At 54.3% G+C, this 19,606-nt stretch overlaps 11 protein-coding genes across 18 annotated transcripts; 5 read left to right on the top strand and 6 right to left on the bottom strand.

The window, feature by feature from the left end:
• Positions 1-59: 59 nt before the first annotated feature.
• Positions 60-3,561, top strand: KVP17_001222 (uncharacterized protein; the record flags this gene model as incomplete). The annotated part of the gene is made up of 2 exons (XM_068516445.1): positions 60-1,312; positions 1,341-3,561. 2 exons carry the CDS (start codon positions 60-62, stop codon positions 3,559-3,561), a joined length of 3,474 nt encoding a protein of 1,157 aa, XP_068379149.1.
• Positions 3,562-3,596: 35 nt separating this feature from the next.
• KVP17_001219 (uncharacterized protein) lies at positions 3,597-5,591 on the top strand (the record flags this gene model as incomplete). Of its 2 annotated transcripts, XM_068516440.1 has the most annotated exons (2): positions 3,624-5,461; positions 5,489-5,591. In XM_068516440.1, 2 exons carry the CDS (start codon positions 3,624-3,626, stop codon positions 5,589-5,591), a joined length of 1,941 nt encoding a protein of 646 aa, XP_068379144.1. The 2 variants fall into 2 exon arrangements, with proteins under 2 accessions (XP_068379145.1, XP_068379144.1); XM_068516441.1 differs by lacking the exon at positions 5,489-5,591 and having other exon boundaries at positions 3,597-5,465.
• Positions 5,592-5,647: 56 nt separating this feature from the next.
• On the top strand, positions 5,648-8,984 carry KVP17_001225 (uncharacterized protein; the record flags this gene model as incomplete). 2 transcript variants are annotated; one of them, XM_068516450.1, is made up of 2 exons in its annotated part: positions 5,648-6,551; positions 6,592-8,984. In XM_068516450.1, 2 exons carry the CDS (start codon positions 5,648-5,650, stop codon positions 8,982-8,984), a joined length of 3,297 nt encoding a protein of 1,098 aa, XP_068379154.1. The 2 variants fall into 2 exon arrangements, with proteins under 2 accessions (XP_068379154.1, XP_068379153.1); XM_068516449.1 differs by having other exon boundaries at positions 6,586-8,984.
• A 35-nt stretch (positions 8,985-9,019) lies between these two features.
• KVP17_001220 (uncharacterized protein) lies at positions 9,020-9,211 on the bottom strand (the record flags this gene model as incomplete). Its single annotated transcript, XM_068516442.1, has 1 exon — positions 9,020-9,211. The coding sequence occupies one exon, from the start codon at positions 9,209-9,211 to the stop codon at positions 9,020-9,022; it is 192 nt and encodes a 63-aa protein (XP_068379146.1).
• Positions 9,212-9,232: 21 nt separating this feature from the next.
• Positions 9,233-10,054, bottom strand: KVP17_001212 (uncharacterized protein; the record flags this gene model as incomplete). Of its 2 annotated transcripts, none has more annotated exons than XM_068516429.1 (1): positions 9,233-10,054. In XM_068516429.1, the coding sequence occupies one exon, from the start codon at positions 10,052-10,054 to the stop codon at positions 9,233-9,235; it is 822 nt and encodes a 273-aa protein (XP_068379134.1). The 2 variants fall into 2 exon arrangements, with proteins under 2 accessions (XP_068379134.1, XP_068379135.1); XM_068516430.1 differs by having other exon boundaries at positions 9,233-9,814.
• A 6-nt stretch (positions 10,055-10,060) lies between these two features.
• On the bottom strand, positions 10,061-12,048 carry KVP17_001210 (uncharacterized protein; the record flags this gene model as incomplete). 3 transcript variants are annotated; one of them, XM_068516425.1, is made up of 4 exons in its annotated part: positions 10,061-10,756; positions 10,783-11,425; positions 11,454-11,700; positions 11,727-12,048. In XM_068516425.1, the coding sequence occupies 4 exons, from the start codon at positions 12,046-12,048 to the stop codon at positions 10,061-10,063; spliced, it is 1,908 nt and encodes a 635-aa protein (XP_068379130.1). The 3 variants fall into 3 exon arrangements, with proteins under 3 accessions (XP_068379130.1, XP_068379132.1, XP_068379131.1); XM_068516427.1 differs by lacking the exons at positions 11,454-11,700; positions 11,727-12,048 and having other exon boundaries at positions 10,783-11,232; XM_068516426.1 differs by lacking the exons at positions 10,061-10,756; positions 10,783-11,425 and having other exon boundaries at positions 11,695-12,048.
• Positions 12,049-12,716: 668 nt separating this feature from the next.
• KVP17_001214 (uncharacterized protein) lies at positions 12,717-13,973 on the bottom strand (the record flags this gene model as incomplete). 2 transcript variants are annotated; one of them, XM_068516433.1, is made up of 1 exon in its annotated part: positions 12,717-13,973. In XM_068516433.1, one exon carries the CDS (start codon positions 13,971-13,973, stop codon positions 12,717-12,719), a length of 1,257 nt encoding a protein of 418 aa, XP_068379138.1. The 2 variants fall into 2 exon arrangements, with proteins under 2 accessions (XP_068379138.1, XP_068379137.1); XM_068516432.1 differs by having other exon boundaries at positions 12,717-13,934.
• Positions 13,974-14,213: 240 nt separating this feature from the next.
• Positions 14,214-14,969, top strand: KVP17_001221 (uncharacterized protein; the record flags this gene model as incomplete). Of its 2 annotated transcripts, XM_068516444.1 has the most annotated exons (2): positions 14,214-14,229; positions 14,257-14,969. In XM_068516444.1, the coding sequence occupies 2 exons, from the start codon at positions 14,214-14,216 to the stop codon at positions 14,967-14,969; spliced, it is 729 nt and encodes a 242-aa protein (XP_068379148.1). The 2 variants fall into 2 exon arrangements, with proteins under 2 accessions (XP_068379148.1, XP_068379147.1); XM_068516443.1 differs by having other exon boundaries at positions 14,214-14,969.
• A 384-nt stretch (positions 14,970-15,353) lies between these two features.
• KVP17_001215 (uncharacterized protein) lies at positions 15,354-15,977 on the bottom strand (the record flags this gene model as incomplete). The annotated part of the gene is made up of 1 exon (XM_068516434.1): positions 15,354-15,977. The coding sequence occupies one exon, from the start codon at positions 15,975-15,977 to the stop codon at positions 15,354-15,356; it is 624 nt and encodes a 207-aa protein (XP_068379139.1).
• An 80-nt stretch (positions 15,978-16,057) lies between these two features.
• On the top strand, positions 16,058-18,358 carry KVP17_001207 (uncharacterized protein; the record flags this gene model as incomplete). Its single annotated transcript, XM_068516421.1, has 1 exon — positions 16,058-18,358. One exon carries the CDS (start codon positions 16,058-16,060, stop codon positions 18,356-18,358), a length of 2,301 nt encoding a protein of 766 aa, XP_068379126.1.
• A 33-nt stretch (positions 18,359-18,391) lies between these two features.
• On the bottom strand, positions 18,392-19,379 carry KVP17_005205 (uncharacterized protein; the record flags this gene model as incomplete). Its single annotated transcript, XM_068515011.1, has 2 exons — positions 18,392-18,413; positions 18,439-19,379. 2 exons carry the CDS (start codon positions 19,377-19,379, stop codon positions 18,392-18,394), a joined length of 963 nt encoding a protein of 320 aa, XP_068379155.1.
• Positions 19,380-19,606: the final 227 nt, after the last annotated feature.

Raw genomic sequence — 19,606 nt, 5'->3', positions numbered from 1 at the left:
CTAAAATGAAATATCACACGTGACCGAATTTAATTCCCTCAAAATAATAAAAGCCTGTAATGCTCTTGAGGGAAGTCGTTGTTGAGGGGTTCAAGTCTTACGGTGAAAAGGTCGTTCTTGGCCCGCTGGATGCCGAGTTCAACGCTATTACTGGCCTCAACGGGTCCGGGAAGTCGAACTTGCTGGACGCGGTATGTTTCGTTATGGGTATGCGGTCCCTAGCACAGATGAGAGCATCCAAGCAAGACGAACTTGTCTATAAACGCGGTCAAGCAGGCATCAGAACTGCAACGGTGACGCTGGAGTTTGACAACAGTAACACCAAGACTTCCCCTCCGGCCTACACGCACTGCAAGACGCTGACAGTTACGAGGCAGGTTATCCTCGGAGGCAGAGACAGGCACCTGGTCAATGGAAAGGCACTATCGCAGGGAGAACTGCGAACACTCTTTCATTCAGTGCAGCTTAACATCTTGAACCCTCATTTCCTAGTTCAGCAGGGCAGCATCGGAAAGGTCGTTAAAATGCGACCTGGAGACATTAGGAGCATGCTCGAGGAAGCTGCTGGCACCAAGATGTACGACGTCAAGAGGGCAGAGAGCATCCATAAGATTGACCGTAAGGAGCGGGAGCTGCAAGAGGTGGAGTCCGTCCTGCAGGAAGAGATCACTCCAGGGTTAAACGCGCTGAAGGAGGAGCGTCAGGCTTATGTGGCGTGGACACAGAACACTACCAGGCTCGACCAACTCAGGCGGATTCATTCGTTTCTTAGCTTCAAGGCCACAGCGAAGACTAAGAAAACTCTGGAAGCTAACCTGAAACTGGTGTCAGGGTCCATCCAGAGCAACCAAGTGAAGATCGAAGGTCTGAAGAAGGATTCGACGACCCTTGCTAAGCGGATAGACAAGCAGCTGGAGAGTGGTCCAGACGAGAAGACGACTAGGCTGCGTAAGCAGATCAGCGAAGCCCAGAAGGAGACAGCACAAGCCCAGCATCATTGCGACGCCAATACCGAGACGCTGGAAGAGGAGAGGACATCTCGCCAGAAAATCCAGCGACGACGCGACAGATGCATAGCGGAGCGTGAGAAGGTGGAAGAGGGAAACCGGACGAAGCTGGCGGCGGTCCGAGACAAGGAGGGAGCCTTCGAGGCTGCTCAAGACGAAGTTCGCCGTGTGGAGGAGACACTTGAGACCCTGAAGACCGGCAAGGGTAAACATAACGGCAAGTCTCTGCGCGAACAGCTTACCAGCGCCAAGGAGGCGCTTAAGAGCCTGGAGTCCGACCTGACTGTCGCCCAACACAAGCTCAGGTGGGGGTGCGTGTCCACAGCGATGCAGCGACATTGACCGTGAGGTTGCGACCTCCGAGAGCTCCTCTGATTCCTGCATTCAGAAGAAAACTGCAGAGCTGGAGAAAGTTGACTCCCTCATCGCGGAGATCTCTGACCGACTCGAGGACTTCAGTGTGAATCCGAAACAAGTGGCTGAGCTCCAGTCTGGGTTGGAAGGGTGGAGGAGCAAGATGGACGCGCTGCAAACACAGCTAGAGGACGGCCTGCAAGGACGCGGGAAGGGACGTGCTCTTATCCGTGATGCGTTCGAGGTGATCAAGAGCCTTGATGATCCTGGTATTATCGGGCCGGCCTTCAGCGTGTTTAATCTGAAGGAGTGTGCTGAGCCGTATTCGATGGCTTTGGAGGAGGCTGGCAAGGGCAAGCTGAGTTTCTTGGTTGTGGAGTCAGACGAGGTGGCTGTCAGAATCTTCGAGAAGTCCAAGTCCAGGCGTGTCACCTGCATCCCTCTCAATAAGATACAGAGTTCCCGCCTGGAGGAGCACAAGTTGAAAGCTGCCCGCAAGGTGGCACTATCGTACCTTCCCACGGATCCGCTAGCGGTATGTACGGCACAGGAGCTGGTAACGCCCACGGAGTCGCGGTTCCAACCTGTAGTAGATTTCGTGTTTGGGCGAAGCGTATTCTGCCGTAAGGCTGACATAGCGATGCGGCTTTTTAAAGCTCCACATAGCCTCTTCTGTGTGACTAAAGAAGGAGACATCTACAATCCTTCGGGATCAGTGAGTGGCGGTTCCGTGGCAGGCATGGGAAATCTGTTGGCGGAATACCAGATGCAGTCTGCCCTCAAGTCACAGATTGCCGCTCTACAGGCGCAGATATCCAACGGGCAAACATGCCTTGACGGAATGCCGCTTGCACAGTACGAGAAGTCCCTTGATCAGCTTCGTCGGGCCCAGCACAGTAAGCTGAACTTGGAAGCGTTCCTCAAGAGTGTTTCTGGTGCAAGCGGAGAGAGTCGATTCGGTGCCCTGCAAGACAAGAGACAGAGTCTGGTCGACGAGATCTCCGGGTTGGAAAAACAGCTTGCCGTCGCCCAGAAGGAGTTGAGCTGTCTGGAAAAAGAGAATGCTGGTGGTTCCCGAGAAAACACCCTAAGCAGTCTCACCAAGAAGCTCCCTGGCCTCAAGCGAAAGCTAGCCTCTGCGGAGAAGGAGATGAGGGCCGTGCGGACGAACGCACAGGGTCTCCGGAACAAAATAGGAGTTCTCAACCAGCAAACCGCTGACGCGGAAAGCGAGATGACGGAAGCAGACACACGTATCGATCGTCTGCTGCAGACCCAAACCGACTGTATGGCCACTGTGAAGCAAAGGAAGGCACAAGAAGCCTCAATGCTGAAGGAGATGGCGAAGATAGAAGAGACTCATTCTGAGGCCAATGCTGGGGTCTCGGCCTTGCGATCCGAATTGCAGCTCAAAACAGAGGCACTTGTGGTCTTCGAATCCGACATCCAGAGGGCATCCCACCAATACAAGCAGCTCGACGCCGATCTGAAGGCGAGAAAGACGACGGAAAAGGCGCTCCTTCGCGAGAATCCCTGGATGGACCTTGACAAGCCCATCGACTGCGAGGGATTCAGCGTGAGCAAAGCCAAGTCCGAACTGGAGGCTGTGGAGCTGACGCAGCACAAGATGGGTCGACGTGTCAACAAGAAGGCCCACACCCAGCTACAGGCGACAGAGCACCAGTACCAAGAAGTCCTGTCTAAGCGAGAACAAGTGATGAAGGACAAGCACTCGTTGCTGGAATTCGTGCAGGAGCTGGACCAGAAAAAGCAGGCCGCTATAGGCAGCTGCTTCACCGCTGTCAATGCTAACTTCGCGGCAATTTTCCGCTCGTTACTTCCGGGAGCCGAGTGCTGTCTGCAGAAAGTGGAGGAGGAGGGTCTCGAGATGCGTGTTGCGTTTGGAGGCCAGTGGAAGAGTGGGCTGGGTGAACTGTCTGGAGGACAGAAGTCCCTGTTGGCCCTTAGTCTGATTCTGGCTTTCTCCAAGTTCAAAGCCAGTCCTCTGTATATTCTGGATGAGATTGACGCCGCGCTGGACCTATCTCACTGCCAGAACATAGGAAACATGATCCACACGCATTTCAAAGGGAGTCAATTCCTTGTGGTATCACTGAAAGATAACTTCTTCCAGTACGCCAACGCCGTGTTCAAGACCAACTTCGTTGACGGTAGAAGTACCGTACAGAAGGTTTCCTGACGTTGCTTGATTGTTGACCCCACTTCATGACATCAATGCGCCCTGTCAAACTTTCATTCGTTATGCCAAAGCGCAGAACTCCGCCCACGACCGACGCCTCGCCCGTAACACAGCGCAAACGCGTAAAGCTGCCGGTTTTTACCGCTGAGTGGTTTTTGCCTCCTAAGGACGACCTCCAACCTGAACAGGCCGAACAGGCCGTGGGAGAAATCACCCCAAGGAGGGTCGACATCCCCAATGTCCGAAACCGCAAACTGGAGGTTGACGATGCTTTCGAGCGCTCCATAAACCGGTTCCAAGTTACGTCCACCAACGAGTGGTGGTGCAACTTGCTAGGTTGTTATACGAAACTCCAGGATTGGCCTGCCTGGGAGGAGCACGTTGCCACGCACAAGGTGCAACTGGATGGGCCTTGCTGGCCCGACGGCATCTTCGACCTGGATGACGACCGCTACAACTATCCTCAGTGGACTTATTTAAGAGGCGTCTACCTTTGTCCGAGGCCAGATTGCTCGTTTAGTCACTGGATTCTCTCCAAGGTTTGCGCGCACAGCAAGAGTCACAAGGTGGACTATCCACCCCGGTACACGCATTCCACCTTCGAAGCTCTCCGAGGGTCGCAACGCGTGTATTCTCGAGAAGGGTGGGCTGCGTCGGAGCTTCCGCCTGCCAACTCCTTCCAGCCTCTCCAAATCTGCTGGTGTGGCGTGTGTGGCGAGCATTTGGATTTCTCGCCCCGGACTGGTGGTGCTTCGCACCGCGCCAAGCCCTTCACCATCTGTGATGAGTGCTGCTGCGGGTTCCACCTGGATTGTCTTGCCAAAACTGACGACGCAGCTTCCGCCATGGAAGACGACTGGCTCTGTGCTGCGTGTAGTCGAAACAACATCACCTGCGCGCAGTGCCATAAGAAATGCGCGCCGCGCTGCCAGCGCCACCGATGCAGCAGCTACTGCTGCCGAGCCCACTACTGCTCGCGATGCACGAAGCGACTGCTGGACAGCTGGATATTCCCGACAGAAAAGGACAGGGATACAGTGAGGACAGGCAAAGACGCAATCCGAAGACCGTTCCTCTGTCATCTGCACTCCTGCAGGGCGTGCGTCCGAGATATCAGCGATAGAAACAACTGCTCCGCCTCCGAGGCGCTTAACCGATTGGCCATACTAGAGCCGTACGACGCCGTCGTCTGCAATTTCTGTGGGGATGCGCTTTGCAGAGATCACGCGGACAGCTTGTCTCTCCCCTTTGCGGGCCGGCCTCGTGGTGATAATGTCGTGGTGCAGCCCTGCATTCAATGCCACTACCGGCACAATCGTGCCCTCGTGGGCAGGCTGATGTTCCGTACCACCGTAAGCAGCTCCGTCGCTGGTGGAATTCCTCGGTGCGACAACCAACCAGCTCGCTGCGACTGTCAGGGAAAGTGCGAGCCTGACGTGTGCGTCAACGCTTTTCTGAAAGTCGAGTGCGACTCCAGCAATTGCAATGTGCTGCTTAACGACTCCAGGGTGCCAGCTCCGGTGTCCGACGCCATGCAGAGTGCCCGAATTAGAGCGTGTGGGAACCGTACATTCCTGCTACATGGTCTAGGACACGACTCATCGACGTCCAAGCTGAAGAAAAGAAAGGGGCCCAACGGTTTGAGGGTGCTCACCGCACGGGAGCCCATCGCTGCGGGATCTCTGCTCTGTGAACATCTAGGCGAAGTTGTCAGCCTGCGAGAGCTGATCACCCGGAATGCAGCGTATAAGGCTATTGGAGTTGTTTGTCAATTCTTCCTCGAATTGGACAACGATGCCTACATCGACAACATTGTTATGTACAGCCTGTCTCGGTTCATACAGCACAGTCCTTCACCCAACTCAACCTTTGAACTGTGGACCGTTCGGAGAGAGCCACGGTGAGTAATGACACTGGTTCGTATCAGAATAGGAGTTTTTTCCATTGAGGACATTCCCAAGGGAGACACTATATGTGCTGACTTCAGCTCCTGTAAGCGCGCATCCCTTGACACGAACCCTGCACCCTAAGCAAGCCAAGACGTGTCTGTGAACTTTCACACCTGAATGAATCCAAAACGAGTATTATGGTTGATGGTTTGGTGGAGCAACTGCCTGAGCTCCGAGACCGTCTCGGCACCGACGTCACCAATAACGTGTTATTGGCCTACTTACGACGATGTGGAGGCGACCTACAACGGGCCGAGGAGGTGTTTCTCCGAGGACCCTGGGGCCGAAGCTGCCGCCCACCAGCGAAGCGAGTTCGAATGGGTGGGGAGAGTGCGCAGAGCGTGTCTGAGGGCGAAAACCTCATGCCCTCGGCTGCCTCCGAGTTGGAGACCGCTGACCAGGCCGATTCCGAAAGCGTAGCGACTGAGCCTCATGAAGACCCACCTGACGTCCAGAAGCTGCCTCCCCATCGCGAGCTACACCTAGAGCATGCGTTCCCAATCCATCTGGGACAGTTTGGAAGTGCTCTGTTCTGTACAAAACCGACGGCGATGACCGCCGGTTGTGAGCTGGAATTCGGGCTTAGTGTGTTGAAGCCCCTGCTTAAGCCACGCGGCGGAGGAACCTCATACCCGTACTTAAAGTGGCATTCGGCTCGGGGGTGGGAGTCGTGTCCGCATGAACCCGACATGAGAGCTCTCAATCTACCGGCTAGGCCGGGCCCTCTGACTCAATCTGGCCCTCTGTTTGGAGACCCTCCGCTAAGAAAAAGAGGACCCAAGGCGAAGGCCACTAAGAGGGATACCGCCTCCTTCATGAAGGGCGATGCCAGCATTTCTTCTCTGCTTCTGCGATATGGATCATCCACTGACCCTCGTGAACGACTCGCAGCGGTGCTTCTTTCCACCACCTCGACAGCTGGCGGGAACGCCGCGAAGACACAGTCGCGTGGAGCGCTGGAGGTGGAGGACGAACGTGGCCTAACGGTGGGGCGAGTACTAGCTGCAGATACACGAATTCTCGTGCCTTTGTTGGTACTAAGTAGGTTTGCTGGGTTTCCTCATATCCCCTCTAGATCTAGTGCGTGTAAGGATCTTCGTGGGGAGCGTGGGCTGGGCAGGAGCCAGACTCGGGTCGGCGCTGGACATCAGAGTGGAAGTTCTCGCCAGCCCTGCACTGTTTCAGCGCGAATTGTTCTCCTCTTTCAGCGTCGAGGCCCAGACGGTGTCTCGCTCCGCCGTTATAGGCTTGGTCCAGAAGTTGTTCGTCATGGATGTCAAGACTCCAAAGGCCGAAGACGAGTCCCCAGAGGAGGATGACTCGCTGGAGGAGGCGGAGGAAGGGGAGGAGACGGAGGAAGGGAACCGGCAGACGGACGCTTTGATGGGAGACGACCCCTCAGCCAAACTGATGCCAGACGTCGCGCCGAACCCCCAAATGTTTAGCTCCACACTGAAGCACTACCAACGCCAAGCTCTGTGGTGGATGCTGCAGCGTGAAGCACAAACTCTTAATGCCTCGATCTACGAGCATGCGGCAGAGGTCCTCGTTGGCACCTGTCCTGCCGCTGCTCCTCCGCTTCCTTGGGTGACGCTCAGCTTACCAGATGGACCTCCGCTGTACTTCCACCCTTTCAACGGCTTTCTCTGCCTGTCGATGCCAGAGGACATGGATAGCGTGCGAGGAGGCATCCTTGCTGACGAAATGGGACTTGGGAAGACAGTACAGATGCTAGCCTTGATCTCTGAAGATTTTGCGTTGTCTAGTAAGCCTCTGGACCGCAAGGTGACCCTGACTTCTCTCTTCAACAAGGCTCAAGGCGTTCCCAAAACGCTTATTCGGAAATGGCGCCAAGACAGCAGCCAACATGTTGGAGGCACGCTAGTTGTGCTGCCTCTTTCCCTACTGGACCAGTGGCTCTCGGAAATCAGCGTCCACCTCGGCGGCTGCGTCTCTGGGCCTTCGAACGCTCTGACAACCTTCTCCTATTACGGCCCCCAGAGAGACATCCCAGTCGCGGAACTGGCAGAGTACGACATAGTTCTAACCACCTACGGTACGGTCATGTGCGAGCAGCGCGCCCATGACCTGGAAAACCAGCCGCTTTGGCGCGTCCGGTGGCACCGCGTTATATTAGACGAGGCCCACATCATCAAAGCGCGGTTCACACGTACGTCAAGGGCTGTATGCTCACTGCCGGCTAGCCGGCGCTGGGCCCTCACCGGCACTCCCATTCAAAATAGCATCGCGGACGCCTACTCTTTACTTCACTTCCTCAAGGTGCAGCCCTGGTCGCAATGGTCCGCCTTCAACCAGTCCATCTTAACTCCTTGGGAGAAGGGCGAAGAGAAAGCCATTAAGGTGCTCAGGGCTGTTCTCTCCCCGATTCTCCTACGACGTGGTCGCGCGAATAGAGATGTCAACGGTCAATGTATCGTGGAGTTGCCAGATCACCATGTGCATCATGTGTGGGTTGAGATGACACACGACGAGAGAGCTGTCTATGACAACATATTTCACCAAGAGGCCTCCCGGTTCAATGAGATGGTGGCCTCGGGTAGTGCCCTTCAGCACTACACCCACGTGTTGCAAATGCTGCTACGGCTTCGACAATGCTGCTGCCACCCCTTGCTCGCATTCTCTGCTGAACGAAGGTGCGGGACCGAGGACTCCGACGTGGCCGACGCGCTGGTTGGGAAGTTCGTCGACCCCGAAACCAGGTCTGAGCCGGACGAGCGGTCCCGAGCGCCTGGGTCCTGTGCTGTCTGCCGCGAGCGGAAGACGTTGGGTCCCGGCGAATGTAGACATGAGGTTTGTGCGGACTGCGTCGGCAAGGAGTGCCTCGTGTGTCAACCTCGGCTGCAGGTTCCGGCCAATCCTTCCCTGTTATCGTCTGTCGGCCTGTCCAAGGAGCTCTCTGCGACCCACTCGTTACTGCTCTCGGGCAAATTGGACGCTCTGAGCCGTTACCTCCAGCGCGATAGTGCTGAGGGCGTCGCAGTGGTGGTGTTCACTCAGTGGACTTCACTCATGCCCTTCGTTGAGAACGTGTTTGACGTGAGTAAGCTGCCCTATAGACGGTTCGACGGCCGAATGAATCAAGCGGAGCGCCGAGCCACGCTTCAATGGTTTAGCCAACAGCGCGGATTCTGCGTATTGCTTGTATCCCTCCGCGCTGGAGGAGTCGGACTAAACCTTACAAGCGCGTGCCGTGCCTACTTCCTGGACCTGTGGTGGAACCCCGCAACCATGGAGCAGGCTATGCGACGTCTCCATCGGATAGGCCAAACGAGGCGAGTTGACGTCTACATTCTAATTTGCTCGCGTACCGTCGAGGATCGCATGCTTGATATGCACAGGAGGAAGAGTGAGGACGCTCGCAGCGCGCTTAGTAGCGCGCAGAACAACAAGCTGTTCAGCAAGGACCAGCGTCTGGAGGAGCTGAAGTTCATCTTTGAAGAGTTCGACAAGTAACTTTGCTCAAGTCATTCAAAGGTCCTTTGCGTCATTCAAAAGGACTGCTCCAGCTCCACCATATTGGCCACCTCTCTTCTGATCTGCTTCACCGCTTCCGCAAGAGCCAGCGGGTCGGCGCCCGCTTCACACAGCTCCACGATGATCTCTACGGCTCGGGGGCTCAGGTCGCAGCCCAGCAGATCAGCCAGGTCGGAAAGCATGCCAACTAAGCCGGAGTCAAGCATTGCGTTTTTGTAATAATTTGGTCACACGGCACTTGTAGACGCCTTCTTGCCTCCTGCGACGTACGGTGCTTCGACTCGATAGCGTCGGGCTCCATCCAACGCTCGCTGCAAAGACCCTTGGTCTTCCGCCTCGAGGTCGACACGCTCCAGAAACTCCAACTGTGAGAGTACGCGACGCTTACGTTGGGCAACCTGCTCTCGCAGGTTGACAATGCGCTCGTTGAGTGCCATCACCTCCGATTCCTGGTTCCCCTTGAAGTTTGCGAAGGCAGCTGCAATAGAGTCGGATACTCCGAACAGCGACTCCTCCACTCTCTTCCCAGACCATAGGTACGTATCGTTCGCGGTCACGTGCCTGACACTGTTGACAGTATGCTGTAGCTGCTCTAACTCGAAGAAGACACCTTCGCGCATTGACTCAATACCGCTTGCCAGCTCAGCAGATTCCACCTTTAACACGATACTCTCTCTGTCCTTAACATAGAGCTCACGGGACTGGCGGAGTTCCCGCTTCAATGCTGAGGTTCCTATGGTGAATACCACGTCGTTGAGTAAGTCATCTAGCTGCTTGCGGGGGACTAACCCAGCCTGCGACGCTCCCATCCCTACGTGACACTCGAGTGCCAAGCATCGCTGCCGCAAGTCATTCATCTCGGAGTGCACACGTCGCCAACGGCCAACTACTTCTTTCAACACAACCGCCAATTGCGAGACGTCAATAACATCTTCAGAGAACAACACTTTTGTCGGTAACGGTGGCTCCTTGGGAACGCAACCTCTTGGCGCAGTGGTGATCGTGCTGTCTACCGCTGGTAACTCGAGAGACGAGATCTTGCCGCCCATGACAAATTACCAGTCATCATCTGACACCTTGAGCTTAGCTTCGCCCTTTGCCTGCTTCTTTGCTGGAGACTCCTCATAATACTCCAGGATTCGGTTAATTAGATCCTGTTTCTTTCCGTTAGTTTTTAGATTCTTCGAGTCCAGAAAAGCTTTCAAATTAACGACAGTCAGCTTTTGCAACTGTCCTGCAGCAGCCAGGGAACGCACGAACGTCTCGTCTGTCGGGTCGCCAGCTGCGGGCTTGCCAGTCGCCACTCTCTTGGGTCGGGGCCGCTTCACTGCTGGTCGTAGCAGCTCAGATAACCTGGAAGCAATGTGCGCAGTTTCAGTGTCGTCGGTCTCAACCGACGTCGGATCCACAAATGGCTTGTCGTCGGTTTCCAGTGCAACAGACTCGATAGCCTGTACTATAGAGTCTATCACTGGGTTTGCCAATGACTTGAACGTGGACTCCGTCGTCAATTCAAAGTCCGCGAGATCCATACTTCGAAGGAGGCTACAGAATAGGTCCACTGTTTCAGGATCGCTGCATCCGACATCCTTGATGACAATATCTCGGACTTCCTCTCTCCACGGAAGCGGCAGCACCGAGAAACCGGCAGACACCAGCAGATTTCCTCTGGCGTCGCGAGTTTCTTCCACTGGTATTAGAGCGAAATGGCGTGGCATCCCTCTCAGAGTCTTCTTTCGGGCGACAGCGAACTGTGTCTCAATCAGGCCGCCCTCACCACAACCTTCCGCAGCATGGCCGCGTGGAGACTAGAGAAGAAGTCTGATGTAACCGCTTCAGGTTCCTCCAAGGGCACTGCGAACTTGGTGAAGCCGCAGCACAACGCTTCTCGGTTCAAGCAGGACCGAGGCTTGAAGCCAAGAAGGGTCCAGCAGTTGTCCACGCTGTCGTTCGAGGCCAGGAATGCCGCCCTCTGACCGTCATTCATGGGGATATTTACCCTTGCGAACGAGAAGTGCTTCTTTGGAGGTTCAGTAAGACGCTCACCCGATTCCGTCACGTAAAAAGTGGATGCTTTAAGGATGTGGTTATCCTTCCGACGCAGAAATACCTTTCTGGGTTTTGGTGCGGACAGAACTGCAGTGTAGACGGCCATTTTGCATTGTCCAGCGCCGCCAGGGAGAATCAACGTGGCCTTCTCTAATGTGCGTACCGCAAACTCCTTCATGCCCACAGAATCGTCGACAGTAATTAGGGACGTTCTGAAGTTCGGAACCACTGGCGTCTCCAAGACGTTGCATCTATCGTCTAGCTCCAGTGCTCCAGCCCAGAAGGCTTCCCGGTTGAATGCGGTGGGTTCAGGCTCCAAGCAGTAAGGGACGACTTCAATTTGAACTCCGAAGTCGAGTAAATCCTGGCAGCTGCCTGAGTCGTCAATTTTCGCCTCACTTCACGACTGCCTTCTTCCGTTTGGAGTCAGGCACATGACCCTCGTCAGAGAAGGTATAGAAAACCAGTTTTCCGCGGTAATTTTTCGGCGGAGCGCTGTTGGTGAACATCTGCTTTGCGAAAAACAACGCCTCGCTGAGTCCTTCATCACTCTTCCCAGCGACGGGCTCAAAGCTCTCGGCAAAGGACTCCAGCTTCTTTAAAACCGACACGTCGAGAAAGTCGAGAGGAACCAGAGGATTCAAGTCTGTGGAGCACCCGTTGGATACTCACATCTGAACACGCCCTCTCCTTGGGAGGGAACTCCGAATAGCACAACACCGAATTTGTCAGTGGGACACGCAATTACCCTTTGCTTAGCGAGGTCTGTGATATATTGCAACATCCGCTTAACCACGGTTTCGCCGCCAACTTTTCGGAGCATCAGCTCTCCATCGCGAACGTCTAGAACACAGAGGAAGGCCTGCTTGGAGGGCACCGCCACCTCCTGCAGCATGCGGGCCAATAGGCTGTCGTCCTCCTCCTCGTCATCCGACTCGATATGAGTGCTGAGATCTGCGAACTCCTCGAACTGAGAGATGTCTAGACCTATCATTGGTTTTGATCGAATATAGAGCACATACATGCTTACAGGTCGTCAACGTCTAGAAACTCGCGTCGCTCGGGAGGCAATCAGTGAAAGGAGTCATTGGTTCCACACATATGGTTTACCGCAGTCAACTGATTTGTGCAGCGCATCGCACTTGACGGAGCATACTGGTCTGAAGTACATTTTCGGGCTTCTGTAGCAGGCGCGGCAGCAGGAAGCCGCCTGGAATCCGCAAATCACACAGAATTTTCGGCGAGGAAAGCTTGAGACACCCGCCTCCATTGCCATCCATGAGACCGCCCTTTCGGGATTGTTGTTGTCCTCTATCAGTGTCATTAGTTCCCGTTTCTCTCGCTTTTTTCGACGGGCTGCCGCCGCAGGTTCTGTGGTTTCCATGTCCACCTCGGAGGCGTCATTATCTGATATGTCCCCCCTTCGACGTCTCTTGGCTACATTACTGAACCATGTAGCTCTTACTTCTCCGTTTGGGCTCTCTGCCCATAATTCCCCCAATAACAACGCTTCATGACATCCCATTTCGTTCGTTCAGTTGCATCGAGATACGTTTAGATACGGAGACTGAGATCAGACAGAACCAGTGGACGAAAATTAACGACTCTACAACAAAAATCTTTGAGCCCTAGGGACAGAATCAGTACACCAAATTAACGACATCATCTACAACGAAAATCTTTGAGTCCTAGAGGGACCACAACCTTGTTCCACCTGTCATTGATGAATTGACCGAGAGCATAATACCAAGCGAAAACGCCTCCAGCGGTAAACAGCGCATTGCATACACTCATGAGGGCTGCGGATGGGTAGAGGCGGAAGAAGCCCATCAGCAGGTTTCCTAGTGTCATGAAATACAGTGACGTGTTGGAGAAGATGTCATTTTGGTAGTTGGAGTACCCAGCGGTGCCGAGGGCGAGCACGAAGAGAGTCCACATCCAGTTATTGAAAGCCTGGGTCATGGCAGAAGCGCGCAACACAGTGGGCCAGAAGAACACCACCAGTTCCGAAATTGCGGTGCTCCACCAATACATGCCAAACACCAGAAACCCTGATATGGCTATCAACTCGCCATTCAGACCCATAATGAATCCAATGACGAACTGCAGAATGCCGGCGAAAAAGAAGGACTGGCAGTACTGCACGGAATTTGCCCCGCCGTTGTACTGGATAACACCATGGTAAACGTTCGAAACCCCGAATGCCAGAAGACCCACTGCGAAAGGTGTAGTAAACTTCTTAGCAGCGTTCAAGTCGGGCATCGAATTCGGAACCTGATTCGAAAAATACGACTGCGAGTTGGATCTGCAATTAGACTCCAGGTTACTTGTAGTGGATCTCGCCAACTTTATCGGGATGGAAGCCGACTTGGGAGGGGCGAACAAGGGCGACTTATCATAAGCGAGTGCGAGACCCAAACTCCAACCGTACGAAAACAAGACGATTCCGCTGACCACCAATATACCACCTCCTATGCAGGAGCACACCTTGGGGTTAGGTAGCAACCCGGACACCATAAACAACACTAATCCAAGGGCCTTAAGACACCATCCTACCGTAACGATACGGGGCTGGCTGAGGGAGCCGAGGATAACGCAGAGACAGTTCAGTGACCACATCCCGTAGAAGAGAGAGAGCTCGACCTCTGAAGGATAGGGCAACGGGCTTAGAATAGACAGGAACCCCCCTGCCCCCAACGCCGCCCAAAAGCAAGCGAAGACAGAGAACGCGTAGAACTCGAAATGGAGCTTCGCGCTCCAACTGCACAGCGACGCCAGTAACATTACAAGGGCGACGCCGGTGAGGCAAGCCGACACCTCCACGTTTGGGAGGTAGGTCTGCGTGTTAGACATGCCGAAGACTACGAGAGCCATGCCCATTGCGGAGTAGGCAGCACAGCCGCTGCAAAACGCGATCATCGTTCGGAAAACTCGTAATTGTTACTGGTGTTGGGGCGCAGAGATGCAGGTGCGCACATTCGCTGGGGAGCCTTTTACGCTAGCCCACGACAAGTCCCAGGCGGCGGCGCGAGACCGACTTCCATGACGGATTCCGCAGAATCCGTCTCACCTCAGTCATTCCTGTCCAGCGCTGGACCTACGGTTCGGGCCCGTCAAGAGAATCTAAATCCTCAGCAGAATTAGCAGAATAATTGCCTGATGCCATCTCCAGGAGGTAAGCCTCCTCTGTGCGGGAACACAGACGACCCATCAAAGCGAACAGAAAAACCGGACGAGGACGACCGCAATGATGATGTCGATGTGGTCGACGAGGAGGAGCAGGACGCTTTGCTAGGTCAGTTCTTCCTGCGAAATCCCCACATCGAAGCAATGCGTGTCGCGAATCCTGAAATAGCGAGACTCTTTTCAGACCCAGAGACCTTCAACGAGCACCTACGACAAATCATGAACCCGCGTTTGCGGAACGAAGTCATAAGGTCCAACGACCGGGCCATAAACAACCTCAACGCGACACCAGGTGGTTTTAATTTCCTCCGGCAGCAGTACGACGCCGTTCAGACTCCAATATACAAGGCCACGGACGCCATGGCGTTCACGGCCCGGCAGTCCCGATGTCATGTTAGTAGGACGTCTGTGAAACGGAATCATCTGGGTCCGAACTTGCAACCCCTGCCGAACCCCTGGGTTCCTGAGCATGCTCGAAGAGAGACCCCGCCACAGTACGCTGTACTGCCACCAGAAGAGGTCACGCGTCGCCGACCTGAGCCTTCGCTGCCTGCGTTGCTTTTGTCAAATGCAGTGCCCGCGGAAGGAAGCTCTGACGACGGATTTTACACTGGCAGGTCTCACGCGTCAAGCGACAGTGAAGTATTCTTTTCTGACACGGATTCGCCTCCGTGGAATTTAAGACGACTTCCGTCGAAGGATGACGCGTTCGACGACATATACCAGTGACCGAATTATTTTGTCAAATGGCAGCGGTCTACACTTAAAAATTGGGCAGTTTGGTGTTACCTGTTGTGCGATACGTCTTCTGCAGGGGAAGTGGTTCAATGCAGATTCTAGCGTGCGCAAGAGGATGTGGCGAAAATCATCCTTTTGATAATCGTACTCGTAAATTGTATCGAACAGTGAGGCTCTCAAGCTTGTATCGGCTGAAGAGACTGTGAGTCGACTTCTATTGCGGCTGCTCCCCTGAACCGTACCCTTCCAGAACGGTTGGGCACGGAAGTCTCAGCATCATCCTGAGGCAACGGGGAGCATTCGCTGTAACTGAGCTGTTTGAATTTTCTAATTTTTCCTGTATAAGTAGGCTATTGTTTGTGGGGTGTGGGGAGATTAAAAGTCGCATACAAGGAACTCAACAAGCTTGGCGAGTGCCCGACTTCTGTGCGAAATCATGTTCTTTGTGTCAACTGACATCTCAGCATAGGTCTCCGTGAACCCATCTGGTTGAAAGATTGGGTCCCAACCAAAGCGAGCCGCTCCTCGTGCCTCCACCACCTGGCCTTCGCAGATGCCCGAGAAGGAGAGGGTCCTATCACCATCACAGAACCCGAAAATGGTTCTTGCCACTGCAGACTTCTCAACGAATGCGTCCAGCATACGTGGCAGCCCGGCAGCCGTCAGGTTTTTCAAGAAGTACTTGATGTACGGCCCTGGCAGGCCCTTGTACGCCGCGAATTCCAAGGAGGTGTCTTCCACTATCACGGGCGCTCCCACCTTTTCAAACGCTGCTCTGGCTTTCTCCAGACAAATTGTGACTGGGTCTCCTTGCAGCTCAGGAAGATCAATGGGCGCGTTGACAACCTCTACAGGCACCTCCTTGAGCATGGTCATGACCTCGCTGAGCTTGCAGGCGTTGCCTGTGACGAACACGAGTCGCTTCATCAATCTGCGGATTTCAGTATCAGCTTCAAACGTTGCGGTGTTGCGCGTGCAGTTCATGAACCGTTCACTCATATCGGAGAAAAACCCTGAAAGGTACGTTGTGTGCTCGAGGAGGCCTGCAGCCAGTCACCTCTGAAATCGCGGTTTTCGACATGGCTGAAGTCACCAGCAGCCTTCCCTTGCTCCAGGACCTCATCAAGAGGGACCCAGAGAACTACGAGGATGAGTACAAAACCCGTCTAGAGCACTTCGAGGCACAGCTTGCTATTTTTAGTCTGCATCCGGAGGAATCTGACAGGGAGTTCCACCGTCTGGTTATCTTCCTGGCCCAGGTGGCTCCATGCTACAGCCAAGAACTGGGACAGCGGTTTTACGACACGATTCTTTCGCTGCTGAAAGACAAGTCGCACGTCATGCACCGCCATACACGACTAGCGTTGACCACCGCTCTGATGCTGATTCGTCGTAGGAGCACCATTCCCTTGATCGATGTACTCCCCGTTTACTTCGACGTCATTGACTCTGAGGATAAGGTGCTACGTCAGACTGTCTATGCCAACATTGTGACAGATATCTCTCGATGCTGGACGCGTCAGAAGAACGTCAAGGAGCAGATTGAATGGAGCGACTGGATGATTCAGCAGCTGGACCATCCCAGCCAAACCTGTCGACGTCGTGCCCTCGCCGTCATCATGGAGTTGAACCGCCGAAGGGTGTGGACCTCCACAAAAGCTGTCAACGCCATAGCTCAATCTGTGTTGAACACGGACAAGAAAACTGCTTCCGCAGCAGCGGAGTTCTTGCTGGGAAATCTGGCAGCCGCCGAGGACGCCATCGACGACATCGAAGAAGACGAGTTGGACAGCAAGACGATCGACGATATGGCGAGGCGTATCACACACGTCAAGCATTCCAAGTCTGCCACCAAGAAGGTTGAGCGACTGAAGAAGGCTGCAGAGCGGCAGGTGAAGCGTCTCCGAAAGGTCAAGTTGGACAACAGCCTCTCCTGCGCAGTGGTAGATCAGGTATGGGACGCCCTGCAGCTAGCCACGGCCGTCTTCAAGCGTGTGCGGAAGCGCGAGTTCTCCTTCAACACACGTTTACTGTTTCTGCAGGTTGTTAGTCGCCTGATCGCACGGCATAAATTGATCCTCTTGGACTTCTACCCGTACATGCAGCGATTCATAGGGCCTCGGCAGGACAAAGCCACCAAGATTCTGGCCATCGTAGCAGAGGCGGTCACAGACGAGGTTCCTCCGCAGGAGCTATCGAGCACTGTACGAGTCATCCTGGACAAGTTCGTCACAGAGTCCATGCAACCGGAGATCATCACTGTGGGCATCAACACAATCACTACCATAGCGGCGAAGAACTGCAATATCCTAACAGCGGACCAGATTGAGGACATTATGGGGTTCACGAAGCTGCATGACAAGAACGTTTCTGCAGCTGTCAAGGGCCTTGTCAACGTCTACCAGGGAGAGAATCCTGCGCTGTTGAGGGCTGCAGTCCGGAGCAAAAAGGCACGCTTGTCCCTCAAGGAGGGCCTGGTACCCGAAAATGATTTCGGTACTGACAAGTCTCAGCAAGGCATGTCTGGACTTGAGCTTTTTCTCAGAAGCGAATGCTTAAAGCAGACGAAAGAAGCGCTGGAAGAGGAGGAGGCCCAAGCTGACACCGAAAGCGAAGACGATGAGAACGAAACAGAGGAAAGCGAGGGTGACGACCGTGAGGAGTGTGACGACGACGACGAGTGGGAGGACGATGACGAATGTGAGGAGAACGAAGTTGGCGAAGATCAGAGCGCTGATCTCGCTTCTCGGAAACGACCTGCCAGCGAGATGATGCCGTCTCCGGATGACCTGACAGTGGATGCCGCGAACGCTATGGCTACGCGTATCTTCACGGACAAGGAGTTCAGACAGATGAAGCGGCTGAAGCTGAAGCTGGACATGGAGCAGGGCGTGGGCCGCAACTGCAAGCTTTCCGAGCTGGGTGAGGACTTTTACGACGTATCGGAAACGGAATCTGACGGACCTGGATACGAAGAGGCCATCGACAGCGAAGACGACATCAGCGAGGACGAGCGAAATGAATTCAAGCCAGGACGAATCAAGGTTCCTGAGTCTGTGAGTGCCTCTGACCTGACACGAGGAATCAAGAAAAAAAGGTCCACTCAACTACGAATCCAGATGAAGAGAGAGGCGAAGGCTGAAGGCAACAAATTCGACATCACCCACCGACGCATGAAACTGACTGAATCCTTCGCTGGTAAGAGCAAACCCGAGGCCCTAAAACGACGGATGAAGAACTTTTCCATGGTTCGGCAGTCTTCTCGTGTTCAGGATAAGCTCCGAAATCGGAGTACTACTGACAAGATCACAAACATTCGGAAACATAGGAAGGACGCAAAGAAGGCAATTGGAGGGAAGAAGAAGTTCAGGAGGATGTAGACAGGCACCGCAGGAGGCAAGCGAAGAGCCTTACTACTTCGTCGTTATCGGAGTACTGGGCACAGTTCAAGGTTGTAAACCCTATGAGATTGTGTGTCTTGTTCCGCAACACGTCAGATATCATACTAGCAGCGGAACTCAGTCGGTTCTGCAGCGCGAGAATAGCAGCGTTGTCCTCTTCGGCCCACATCTGTGATTGGTGATCCAACCACACGACTGATGAGTTCGAGGCGGCTGCTTCCGCAGCAGACGAGTTCAAGGAGGTTGCTTCCGCAGCAGACGAGTTCAAGGAGGTTGCTTCCGCAGCAGCGGGCAGCTCTGCACACCGGGAAAATACGACCACCAGCGGACACGTCACTAATGTGAGCCGCGCGTCGAACGTCTCGAAGAACGTCTCGGCGCAGGCAAAAAACTTGGGGGTGTTCACGAAGTAGAAGCAGACACTAGCAGTGTTGAGTAGTCCGCTGGACGCCTCTAGCGCCCTCCCAATGAACTCCGCGAATGTGGTTTCCTCCTCAGTCGCAGCTACACGCACGCACTCAGGTGCACGCACGTTAGAGTGAGCGACAAGAAGACGATCGAGATGATCCCCACCGATTTCCACCAGGTTCGCGCGTACCGGGGCGTCGGTTGGCGTAATCGGACCGTTCAACTCTGCGTTCATGAAATGCCAATCGTCGGCGCTGAATAGAAGAGACACCGCGCACAGGTCAGAATCTAGGAACGGCGGCTCGTCTCTGGCGGACTCCAAGCCGGTCGTGAGCCATCGGGAATTGCGGAAGCTGGACGAAATATATGGCAGCCGGCTAGTCACTGAAGGTCGCAAGCAAGAAAGCCAATACAGGAACGTGGTCTTGCCAGCGTTTTGGTCACCTAGGATGACGACTTGCGAGCCCGTGACATGAAGGCCTTGGGAGGGGAAGGGATCGTCCCACTCCTGGTCGGAGTCAATTTCCTCGTGCACCCTGTCAGGATTCTGCCGAGTCGCTACTTGCTCGAAGCCGTAGGGTGTCCTGTGCATTGACGTCTCGTGAGATGACGGAAGACCGAACATTTACGTAGTAATCACCTCAATTTAGTGCTGGTGTTTCTGTGAAATTGTGGGGAGTGCTATCTTTCATTTCGTCACAGACAGGTATTTGAATGCCGGCAGACGAATATGGAGAAATAACGATTTCGCGATGTCCGAACCAACCGAAGGGAATGAGAGGGCTTCCTCAGAGAGCTCTCGCAAGAACGGGCTTATCA

This window comes from the organism of the source record quoted next (assembly GCF_019968985.1).
Source record: "MAG: Porospora cf. gigantea B chromosome Unknown PgB_NODE_122_length_36432_cov_140.036, whole genome shotgun sequence".
Taxonomy (NCBI): domain Eukaryota; phylum Apicomplexa; class Conoidasida; order Eugregarinorida; family Porosporidae; genus Porospora; species Porospora cf. gigantea B.
The sequence above is the reverse complement of the archived record's forward strand: the minus strand, read 5'-3'. Positions and strand labels throughout refer to the sequence as shown.